The sequence below is a fragment of the Eleutherodactylus coqui genome, chromosome 2 (assembly GCF_035609145.1).
Source record: "Eleutherodactylus coqui strain aEleCoq1 chromosome 2, aEleCoq1.hap1, whole genome shotgun sequence".
Taxonomy (NCBI): domain Eukaryota; kingdom Metazoa; phylum Chordata; class Amphibia; order Anura; family Eleutherodactylidae; genus Eleutherodactylus; species Eleutherodactylus coqui.
Window position 1 is genome coordinate 85,171,216 of NC_089838.1, and position 12,689 is coordinate 85,183,904.

The 12,689-nt window shown below is 41.7% G+C and overlaps 2 protein-coding genes across 3 annotated transcripts in view; one reads left to right on the plus strand and one right to left on the minus strand.

Annotated features, from left to right (window-relative positions):
* RGS14 (regulator of G protein signaling 14) overlaps positions 1-873 on the minus strand; it is a 65,404-nt gene extending 64,531 nt beyond the window's left edge. For both annotated transcript variants that reach the window (XM_066591171.1, XM_066591170.1), the window contains exon 1: positions 729-873. In XM_066591171.1, the coding sequence (XP_066447268.1) occupies positions 729-773 (45 nt within the window). In that variant the 5' untranslated portion in view covers positions 774-873. The remainder of the gene's footprint in view (positions 1-728) is intronic.
* LOC136611506 (uncharacterized) overlaps positions 1-12,689 on the plus strand; it is a 74,433-nt gene that overhangs the window by 14,437 nt on the left and 47,307 nt on the right. The gene's annotated exons all lie outside the window — the stretch shown is intronic.

Consider the following 12,689-nt stretch of genomic DNA (forward strand, 5'->3'; position numbering starts at 1 on the left):
TTCAATGCGGCTGACAGAAATACCCGAGCACTTGGCTATCTCTGAGGTCCCATCGAAAGTGAATCATGTGTCAGCGCACTTCTTGCCAGACCAGCGTTCCCTTCAGTGCATGGGGTACAGTAAGGAGAACCGGGGACACGGCACCCCACTGATCGCCAAGTTGTCCCATATCTCCTAATACTTCAGGATAGGTGAGAAATGTTACTTTTGAGAAAACTCCTTGAATATAAAACTTTTTGGCATGAGTTTCACACCATAAGGATCTTTCACATCACAATAACATATGACAATGATTTACTTAATATGATCTACAATATCTAAACCTAATAGGCTGCAGCTCCTGAAGACTCATGCCTGCTATAACATTAGGGTCTCCCTAGCCAAGAACATTGTGTATGGGTGTAATGCAGCGGCGGGTGTGCACAGCTGTACTGCAGCCTATTTATAGTGGGCTGTAATATTTACTGGAAGATAAACCCACCAGAATGAATAGTATAAACACTAAGTAGAGCGCGACAACACCGGATTATTTATTAAGAATATCTAACTTGCTACAAACTGCAACTCTTAACTTTAACCCGCTTCTCTTAGAATAATGTATTCTAGCCCGGTGGAGGTATGCATTCATTAACATGAGTCGATGAAGAAACAACAAGCAAGGTGAAGTCAAGAAATACCTCCTCAGCCAGTAGTGACTTTATCCGCTAGCCTGAGAATGAAGCACTTACCAATCTACCATGAGGAACCTCCAGAAATTTCATTTTCCCTGGCATCGCCTCATACGCACTCTGCAGTGTTTGTCATTTCTGAAGAGATGGTCAGGCTGGATAAAAAGAGCACCACCCAGCGCTATCAACCCTAAGCATCCTCAAAAGCCATACTACCGCTTTCCACCAAAGCCACAGGAAGCGTTGCTGCGAAACTAAACCACAGCAGGAAGCTATGTTCTCAGATACAGAGAAGTTATTCTTATTAGGATGTATGCAGATGTCTTCAAGAAAGCGGGGGTCCACACATCATGCCACCGCTCACCTTCTCTCATGATACCATGACCACAATTCATGGAAATCAAACACAAGTCTCAGTATTGTGTAGCAATTACATGTAGGGTGCTAGTTTTCGCCAGCTATTACTAATTCGTACATAGAAGAAAGTTACATTTATGTAATTATTTTTAAAGTGCTATTAAAGGGGTTGTACCAGAATTACGAGTTATCCCCTATATACAAGTTAGGGGATAACTTGCTGATTAATAGGAGTCTTACAACTGAAACCTCAACCAATTCTGAGAACAGAGTCCCATGTCCCCAAGATTGCAGGAGGCCGGAGTAAGGAGGGTACTGCTCCAAACATTTTCAATGGGACTGCCAGAGATTGCTGAATGGTAAGCACTCCGGGTATTTCCATCAGCCCCATTGAAATGAATAAATCGCCGACCACTAGAGATGAGCGAGCATACTCGCTAAGGACAAATACTCGAGTGAGTATTGTCTTTAGCGAGTACCTGCCCACTCATGAGAAAACATTTGGGTGCCGGCAGGGGTGAGCGGTGTGTTGTGGGAGTGAGCAGGAGGGAGCGGGGAGGGAGAGAGATCTCCCCTCCCCCCCCACCCCCCCATTACCCCCCGCTCTCCTCCACTGCTCCTCGCCCACCGCCGGCACCGGAATCTTTTCTCACAAGCGGCCAGGTACTCGCTAAGGACAATACTCGCTCGAGTATTTGTCCTTAGCGAGTATGCTCGCTCATCTCTACCAACCACGCATGTTCAGCCAGTCCTCCATTGAATGCGATGTCACTACGGGTAGGGGTCACCTGTTCTCAAGATTGGTGGCAGTCTTAGCTACTGATCAGCAACATATTCTCTACCCTGTGGACAGGGGGTAATTTATAATTCTGGTACAAGTCATACATACATTATAAAAAGGTTTATAATACATAGAGAAAAATGTGAGAACCGCAAACAAGAATACATGAGTGTGAGACTAGATCAGTGGAGAAGAGAACCCTGCCTATAAGGGCTACAAAAAAAGGATTAAGGAGATAATAGGTGAAGGTAACAGCTGCTGCAATGGTCATGGAGTAGCAGTAGAGTTAGGGCCACTTTGTCCGTCTGAGTGCTATCTATTTCACCAGTTAGTTAGTTAAACTATTTATATGAGTATTTGTTGCATGTCCTATTCTAGTCCAATGCAATCTCCACTGCTTGTGGGTATCAGACAGCACACGAATATCCAAGAATTCATGCATTTCATGGACAGAACTTACACCTATTATGGCTAATTAGGCTATTCCCATAAGGGTATTTTTCATGTTGACCAGAATAGAACATGCAATGCACATTGCCCATGTGTATCAGAGAGCACATAGATGTGTGTCTATGTACTGTACAATGCAAGCTAAACCTGAGAATGTCAGATACAACTTTCTCTTGGCCAACTGAATACAGCATTACTGGAGGCTGGAGGCTTTTCTGAAGAGGTAGGTTTTCAGGGAGCTTTTGAAGGTTTCGCAGGTGGGAAAAAGTTGGATAGTTTGGGGTGCTTCAGAAGCCTAGGCAGGAGATGTTGATGAAATAGCACTAGCATATTTTTTACTCAAAATTCAGGAAAGAGTGGATTTAGAGATGTTTTAGAGTTGGATCTAGCAGGGGGTATTAAGGGCAGTTTGAAGGACAGTTTGAAGGACAGGGCAGAAATAAATATTACACTAAGACAGCAGACTTGTAGGATTTGGGAGAGTGTGTAGCCATTGACTATAATTGATAGGTTTAATGGGAGATTGAAAGAAGTGGAGGGAACTTAGTTTTCTATATGTTAAGTTTTAGAAAGTAGGCGGAGAAGAAGGAGGATATAGCTGATAGACATTTTGGAACTCTGGGTAGCACAGAGGTAATACCTAGGCCAGATAAGTAAATTTGAACTCTTCCATGCTAAAGGAATAGATCAAGAAGAGTTGACGTTCCAAGACAGAGCCTTGAGTATTTGTTACAGGATGCAGTGGTCAACTGTGTTGAAGACAGGTTAAGGAGGAGCATAGAGTAATATGAGGCTTTTGCATTTAACAGATCATTGGTGATTTTGGTCAAGGCAGTTTCAGTAGATTGGTGAGGTCGGAAACCAGATTGTAGCCAGTCGAAGAGACAGAGTTATTTTAGACCTGGGAGGACAGAAGAGGTGGACATGCTATTTAAGGAGTTTTCAGGTAAACAGGAGTAATAAGGTGGGGCAGTAGGTGGGCAATAAGGACAGATAGAGGGAGGCTTCTAGAAGAGGATTGTGATGGTTGTATGTTTGAAAGGAAAAAAGAAGTGGCTGGTGGTCAGTGAAAGATTGAAAAGATGGGTAGGTGCTAGGATAAACACAGTGGGTAAGGTTGGGATGAGATGAGATGGGATTGAGTCAAGTGTACGGGTGGTGAGGTGTCATCTGGAGAGTAGGGTAGAAATCTTTCCATCAGTAATGGTGGAGAAGCAGGTTATGAGGAGAAGAGCTAGTAGCCGTGTGGAGGGATCGTGGGGACTGTAAGTTGAAGCTTTTTCTAATGTTGCCAATCTTGTATTTTAAAATATGAGTCATCAGATGAGATGGGAGGGATCACTGGAAAACGGAGCTAAAAGTGTTAAATAATTGTTTGTGGTTGTGAGAGAATGAAGATATCAGAGTAGAGAAATAGTGCTATTTTGCAGAAGTGAGTGCAGCCTTGAATTTGAGAAGTTCTTGTTTGCATGTAATAAGGTTTTCCTTTGAGTGAATTTCATGCTCATTTCCCATTGTGTATCTCTACCACAAATATATTGCATGACTACTCAGCTGCGCAATTGAATGTTTGGGTTGGGTCTAGCATTTTATGAGTTACGGACTATTTTATGCAAGACGTTATCTTTATTTTTACACTAGCTATGAATGTATTATAAACAGGTGTAACTTAAGGCTTCTGGGCCCCAATACAAAATCCGTAACAGGGCCCCCACCTATCATGTACCATATCCAAGACTAGTCAATTGAGAGAACACCTCGGCACCCTCTATAGCTACAGCAGCAATAGTATAATGCTATAACAGGACCAGAAGGAAATTGGTGGTTAAACCTTATTTGGAATACTGCGAATGACCAGGAAACTAATTCTATTCTCCCCCATCCGGTACAAATGATCAGAATGAAGTTCATTATGTTATTTCGACATATTTAAGAGGAAAGGACAAAAAGAGGATGAGTAGTGACAAGATGGTTACAGTCACAGCATATGCCCTAGATAACACTGCTGGCAAGAGACAAAATGAACTTGTCCGCACTCAAAGAGATTGTATAGGTATATATTGAAGGCTTATTCCCAGGATATGCCATCAACGCAGGGTCAACTGCTGGAATGCCACCGATCAAGAGAAAAAAAGAGTTGTGGGTGCATCACAGATCACTCATGTCCATGCACTGTGTTTAGGATTGCAACTCAGCTGAATTTCATCTCCGTTTACTTGAATGAGTCTAAGCTGCTTTACCATACAAGGCTCCTGGCCAACAGAGACATTTTGGCTGTGCCCATTCAGCGTAGTGGGAGCCTAGGATGTGCTACCTTTTTATCACATATGGACCCATAAAGGGGTTGTGCCAACTTACACATTCCCTACAAGAATCTGGGCCTGAGACAAGAAGCTGATCATCCTAGATCCCGCTCTCAGCACTTCCGGCAATCAGCTGACTTTGCCATGGGAAGCCGCAGCTAACCACACATTTCCCCTGCATCGGTTGCTGCAGGGAAAATGTAGTTTTGCCGAACAGCCATTCATATACATGGCCGTCCTGTAATACTAGGGCACCAATGCTCTAATAAGGCATATGAACATGGGTTGTGCCCTTTAACTCTTCGTGACAAATAGACATTCTACTACACCCCAACTGTAGTGGCCAAGATCTAAGAAACTTCTGATCCTGGCTGTTTAACCCCATGAATGTTGCTACTTTTGACACCATTGGGTCAATTGTGTGGTAACAATGGGTCACTATGGCATCTGCAATACGTATGTGCCTGTTAGGTCAGATGTGATACAATGACAGACAATAACGATGGTGAATTTAATTATTTTCTTCATTTCCACTTACCCAGATAAATAAATAAAAGTTAATTGATAAATTCTATGTGCTCTAAAATGGAACCTGCAACCTGTCCTGCAAAAAACAAGGCCTTATACAGCTGCGCTGTATATATATACCGGTATCTGGTATGTTCTCAACACGTACGCAATCATTTTTAAAGATATTTTTTATCTTAATTTGCGACAAAATAGTAGCAAAGGAAAAAAGAGGAATGCTGACTTTAACATTTTTGTGTTCCTATGTTTAGTGTTTTATTAAATGTAATAGACTTGTTTTGTATAGTGGAGTCATGTAGGAAACTGATGGTTCCACAGAAAGTCAGAAGTTTGCTAAAGAAGTTGAAAGCATTGCGCCAATTCATTTATGAAATTTCAGATTTCTGAATTTAATATATAAACAGAAAAACAATCTTAAATGCTCTTAAGTATCAAGTCTTCTGAGATCATAGGGATCGGCAGGTACCCTTTAAATTGACAGAAGAGTGCAGCTTCAAAATCTATAAAACATGAAAGTGCATAATCCACTTGTAGGCTTAAAGGGCTTTTGTAATTAAAAAAAAATTCTATACTCACCTATACCTCCACAGTTTTCTTACAGCATCTTCTCCTCCCTGAGCTTCTGCAGTCCCCTGGGTCAGCTCACCTCCAGCCAGCCTGCTTGTTATCAAGCTTGCATTCCTCACATCCTTCTTCCAGGAGGTCAGTTAAGGTCACGTCCCTGTGATGTAGTGTTCACTGACTAGGAAGAATGCTGATCTATTGCAGACAGCGGGCATGAGCAGTCTCTGCAATAGCTCGGCACTCCATGTTGAACTTGACGTAGCGTACATTGACTGGCAGGACGTAGACAGCCTGTTAATGTACGCTTCATAACAGGAAGCAGAAAAACCAGCCAGCTGGAGGTGAGGTGACCCCCCCCCCCCCACTTAATGACTGAACCCCTTTAATATTATATGTAAATTACTGCCTACAGATGCAACAACCATTAACATGACTGATGCATCAGAATAACTCAATTTACAGCGTTGTAGTACATTGTATAACATCATTATGATGCGTTAAATATCAAGTTAATCTTTGCTACATTTGTATGGATAATGCTTGCCAGCTATTTACTTTTGACACTTTTTAATTGTGCTTTATTACAACCCTGCTAGATCAACAAATCTTGAAATCCTGTGTCTAATCTTAAAGCTTATTCATACCTGCATCTGTTATTTCCATTCTTCATCTCCATTATAGGAGTCAAACAATGAAAATAAATGAAGTGCTGGATCTCGCTCATAATAGGCAGGAATGGCACCCAACAATCCCATTGACTATAATGGGGTCCATCGGGTTTCCAACGACCTACACAGCATTGTTCCAGACAAAATAGCACAACATGGCACGCTAGTTTTTGTTGCTTTTGCAGCGGAAACTCCAAATTAAGCATCTGATGCAGATGTCAACAATCTGTTGCTTTATCTTTCTGCTATGATTTAAGGCCCATTTACACGTAACGATTATTCGTTCAAACTGCTGAAAGTTTGAATTACAAACTTGACTCCTAGAGATTCTTTTAAAGGTCAATTCCCAAAACTCCTTGTTTTTTTCTGCATACACCTATCTCCTACTGATTCTTTCTCAATGCCAATTCAGAGAACGCCTATACTAACCATTGGTTTTTTTCAAGGATTAACAAACCTGACACCTAGAGATTCTTTCCAATGTCAGTGCCACAGCGGTGACACACCCAGTGACATACCGGACGACTGAAATACCACGTCCGATTCTAGCGATAATTGTTGGGTGTAAACGTTCATCTTTAAAAGCAAAACCATGGCTCACTTTTGATTGTTTAAACGAAATTTGAGCAATAATCGTTGCGTGTAAATGGGCCTTTACAGTACAGGGATTCAGTGAATGGAGAGCCGATTTCCATTGCAAGTTTAGTATAGCTATAAAATCTAAGCAAATTAGCCAGTATGAAGAAAATGAAGACTATCAAGTAATTGGTGCTTATACTGTATAATAAGCCAAATGAGAGTGAGTAAAGTTGAGCCAACTACTTAAATGTTTGAGTATTTGACACTTAGACAAGTACTGGAGTGAAAAAAAATGGCTAAATATCTGCAACTCTAATAATAAAGGTGTTACGTGAACCAAACCAGTAGAAACCTGTTTTGGGCTGAACTTTGCTAAAAGTTCAGATTGGCACAAACCTGAACCGAGCTTTTAGCAGAGTTGTACCCAAAAGCTGGGCTCTACTGGTTTGGTCCGCCCAACACTAGTCCTGAACACTGGTGTATAATACTGTCCGAGATCCCTAAAGGCCCTGTATGACACTTTTAGAGTGCTATATAGAGCTTTTATAGCTCTTAGGCTTAGTCAGACTGGCGTTTTTTTGCGCGATTTGCGGATCGCATGACGGATGCGCATCCGCAAATCGCGTGACCGGTGCACGCAAGTCGCCCGCAAATCGCCCGAAAATCTGCTCCTAGCCGCGTTTTATTAGAAACGGGCCGGAGCTGTCCAGCGCATTGCATTCAATGGAGACGGCAATACAGCCGTCTCCATTGAAAGCAATGCGCTGCGGGCGAGCCCGTGATGAATTGTCGGTAAGGGCTTAAATATATAAGCCCTTCCCTGCAAATCATCCTAAATTGTGTTAAAATTAAAAAAAATTGTATACTCACCTTCTCCCGGTCGCCGGAGCTCCGTGCGGCCGTCCTGCAGTGGGTGTGAGTCAGACCTGCCCCCTGATTGGCTCAGCGCTGAGCCAATCAGAGGCATGCCTCACTCACACCCATTCATGAATTCATGAATGGATGTGAGTCAGACCTGCCCCTGATTGGCTCAGCGCTGAGAGGCAGCAGTCACTCACCCATTCATGAATTCATGAATGGGTGTGTGAGTGTTTTCAGCCTCTGATTGGTCAGGGCTGTGACCAATCAGAGGCAGATCATTCAGCAGGCGGGGATTTTAAAGCCCCGCCGGCTGAATAGTGCCAAGAAGCAGTTCAGGAGAACTGACAGCGGCCGCGGCTGGACTCCGGCTGCAGCGGAAAGGTGAGTATACAATTTTTTTTTATTTTAACACATTTTAGGATGAATTGCAGGGAAGGGCTTATATATTTAACCCCTTCCCGACAATTCACCCCGCGCACGCCGGCAGCCCATTGCTTTCAATGGAGCGGCTGTATTGCCGCTCCATTGAATTCAATGGGCAAACATCGTTCTTCTCTGCCACAGCTGTTACAGCTGTGGCAGAGAAGAATGATTTGTCTTCTATATGTTCTCAATGGGGTCGGTGCTGCTGCCGCCGGCCCCATTGAGCGCATATACAGAAGAGAACAGGAATCGCAGATCGCAGATAGGTGCGATCTGCGATTTTTTGTTCTATAATTTATCGGACGAGCGCATAAAAAGCGCTCATGTGTCCGATACCATTGCAAAGCAATGGTTTTAAAAAATCGCCGGACGCATGCGCATGCGCAAATCGCGGCTAAAAACGCCCGTCTGACTAAGGCCTTAGACAGTGTTATACACCAGTATTAGGGGTTTTGGTGAACTTTTGGTTCGGTTTGAACTAACTGAGACTAAACCGAACAAACTTTTCAAAAATTTGCTTATCGCTATTAATAATAAGAAGAAGAAGATTCTTTATCTATTTGTTTGTACTACTGGTAAGCAGAAACATATTCTTTTGACCTACACTCTGGCATATTAACCCCTTAACGCTCTAGGGTGTACATTTACATCCTGGGGGTTTGGAGATTTTATGGAGAGGGATTGGGGGTCGATCCCACTCAATACAATGCAGGGACGGCTGTTTTTGCAGCATGGCTTGATAGATTACCTGTCAGATCACGGTATAATGCAATACTATAGTGTTACATCATACTGCAGGATGGATCAGACCATTGTAAGATCATGTCTCCTATTGGTAGAAACAAAATGTAAAAAATCAGTTTAAAGAAGTTTTATTAATTATTAAAAAATAAAAGGTCATAAAAGTTTTAAAAAAACAAAAGAACCTTTTGTCATATTTATAATAATAAAAAAAAAACATATTTGGTATTGCTGTGTCCGTAAAAGTCTGATCTATCAAAGTAATGCATTATTTACCCCACATGGTAACGCTGTGAGAAAAAAAATAAACAACGCCAGAATTATTCTTTTTTGTTCAACCTGTCTCCAAAAAAAACCAAAAATGTAATAAAAAGCAATCAAAAAGTCATATGTACTCGAAAATGGTACAAATAGAAACTGTCCAGTAGAAAATGAGCCCTCTCACATCTATGTTGGCGTAAAATAAAAAAAGTTATGTCAGTCAGAAGATGGAGGAAGAAAATAATTAGTAGTGCAACAAAAAAAATAAATCTATAAATTTGGTAATTTCATAATCGTACAGACCCATAGAATAAAGTTATCATGTCATTTTTGCTGCAGTTTGTGCGCCGTAGAAAAAAGCCCCCCACAAAGATGGCGGATTTCCTTTTTTTTCCATTTCACGTCCCTTTTAATTTTTTTAGCAATTTTCAGTACATTATACGATACATTAATGGTGCGGTACAAAAAAACAAGCCCTCAGACATCTACATCGATGGCTAAATAAAAGAGTTAGCATTTTTTAAAAACGGCGAGGAAAATAAAAGTGGGCTGCATCCTTAAGGGGTTAAACATGTGTTTTCAACTTCCTTCTAAAAAGCAGGAACCTTTTGATGCAACCCTTATAGACTGATATCACGACCGTACAGCATAGCAACTCACTGTGTTTACATGCCTTGTTCCGTTCAACACTAAGTACTAAGAAAAGACGTGGTGATGATTACATTCTAGAATCTACTTTACAGGAAGAGCATGCCATCATTTCAAATTAGAATGACTGAGCAAACCTATTGCATACCCTCTGGGTATACCCACTGGGCATTTGCCATCTGTTCTAGCTCTGCCAAGTGGGATATCAGTCTTGCTAACAGCCAAGACACTGAAAATGAATTCAAGCTGCCTGGAATAAGTACAGATCTGTCCTAAGAGAAACATAAAAAGGAAATGATATAAGAACAGACTAGATGGACCGTGGGGTCTTTTCCTGCTGCCAATCTGCTATGTTTCTGTATTGCTATACACCCCAGCAGCAATGCCCAGAGGACTCTTGGCATGCCGTGCACACTCTTTTATAGCTTCTTTTAACCCAGCACATTTAACCCTTTCATTTCCCAGGGCATACAGTTATGTCCTGTACATGGGCCAATCCCGCTCTATATATGGCCGGTGCCGGCTGACTTTGACAGCTGACATCCACCCACAACAGCCACGATCAGCACTAACAGCAATCCTGACATTGCTACTGTCAATTCTGATAGCGACATTTAAATGCCCCCATAGGGGTTTGGGGTCCCGAATGGCCCCCTGCACTGAGATTACAAGGTTATATTTGGTTGCCATGGCAGCCTGGGGACTTCTGAAGGTAATAAAAGCTTAACCCCCCATTTTCTCATATTTATAATAAAAATAAAAAATTGGTTTTGCTGAATCCATAAGTCTCATCTATCAAAGTAATGCATTATTTATACCAAACGGTGAATGCCATCAGAAAAAAATACATAACTCCAGAATTGCGCTTTTTTGATCACTTCTCTAAGAAAAAAATGTAATAAAATACCATCAAAAAGTTGTATGTATTCCATACAAAATGGTACCAATATAAACTACAGAAGGTCCTACAAAAAACAAGCCCTCACTTAAGTATATGATATTGATGGAGAAATTAAAAACTTATGGCTGTCAGAAGATGGCAGCAGAAAATAAAGTACCTTCAGGAAAAAATAAAATTATTTCTTAAAAGTACTATAGCAAAAAAAAAAAAACTATATAAATTTGGTATCATCATAATCGTACTGGCCCAAAGCATAAAGTTATCATGTCATTTTGGCCACAGTGTGTATTTCATTAAAACAAGACCCCCATAGATGGTAGAATTGTATTTTTTTTGTACTCCATTTAGACATTTTTTAAACATTTTCAGTACAGTATATGGTACATTAGATAGCACCATCGAAAAATACAACTCGTCCCGCAAAAAACAAGACAGCCACGTCAATGGATAAAAAAAAGAGTTAATGATTTTCTGAAAGTGGGGAGGAGAATCCAAAAAAAAGGGGCCATGTCATTAAGGGGTTAAAAAGCCAGTTTTGGTTTGTTTTTTCTACATATTCGGGAAGATATTACCAAGCACTACAACAGAGGTGTGTTGTTTGCTCTCCGGAAATCTAGTGACAGCTTCTCTTTAACGTTTCTTGACTTATACTTTGCATGAAGTAAACATGGAAATGTCGCCATGAAGGGACGGAACTAAACATGTAGCGAAGAAGCACATCACCCAGGATACAAGAAGTCACCCGTTGAGAATTCCAATAAGTCTCGCACCGCATGTTAAGACTAGATCTCAAGACTTTATGTCACAAGTCAACTATCTGAACGCGATGCAGAGCGGTCACATCTTGGCATTCAGTCAAAGTTTTTTAAAGTGTTTTCTCACCTCCCTTCTCTGCAGTGAGCGGTTGAGGTACAACGATTTGGAAGCTCTGAATTTATTCCTTAGTGTGGACAGCCGGCCCTTTGGGTTTCTGATCTCCCAGAAAGAGAAATCCAAAAACTGAAGAGAACGCTAAGAATGAAAAGAGAGGGACATGTTTAGAGATACAATTATTAATGAGAGCAGTCAAGCTCAGTGGAAAATAATGCTGTGATTCATCTACAGCTTCGAGACATTTTTAAACAACTGCTTATTACATCGAGTGAATTTTTGGCTTTTTCCAAAGAGCTTTACATGTCATGAAAAAATGCTAACAAATCTGACAAAACTTCTAAATATATCCCCAGCAGACACAGATCTACGAGTCCCAGCAGCATTGGTGGCCTAAGACAGAGAAGAATATCCACCCTGTCAAGTCTGGTATCACAATGACAAATGAAGATGACTGGCTGATGGAAGATCGCTCCATCTACATACATAAACTGGCCACAAGTAGATCCAGCTACTTGATTAATGGAAAACTCACTAAGTATCACAACTAGACACCTTGGCTGATTGTGTGTCCGCCTATTACAGCCAGTTGGCAGTTGTGTTCCCAATATGTACATTTTCCTATAGTGGTAAGTAGAGATGAGCGAGCATTGCCCTTAGCGAGTACCTGCCCGCTCGGAAGAAAAGGTTCGGCTGCCGGCAGCAGGTGGGGAGCGGCGGGGGAGAGCGGGAGGAACGGAGGGGAGATCTCTCTCTCCCTCTCTCCCCCCCCCCCCCACCCCCCGCTCACTGCCCCAACTCACCTCTCACCCGCGCCAACAGCCGAGCCTTTTCTTCCGAGCAGGCAGGTACTCGCTAAGGAGAATGCTCGATCGAGTAATTGTCCTTAGCGAGTATGCTCGCTCATCTGTAGTGGTAAGTAATAGCCAATATGTGTCGATCTCCTTGATGGGAATGGAATATTAGACATGCCCATTCTTAATATCAGAGTGGGATCTGAGTGGTCAGGCGCCAACGATCTCAAAATTATTGCATATTCTATCAATATGCCACAAATATCTATGATGAAAACACTTCATTTTAAAA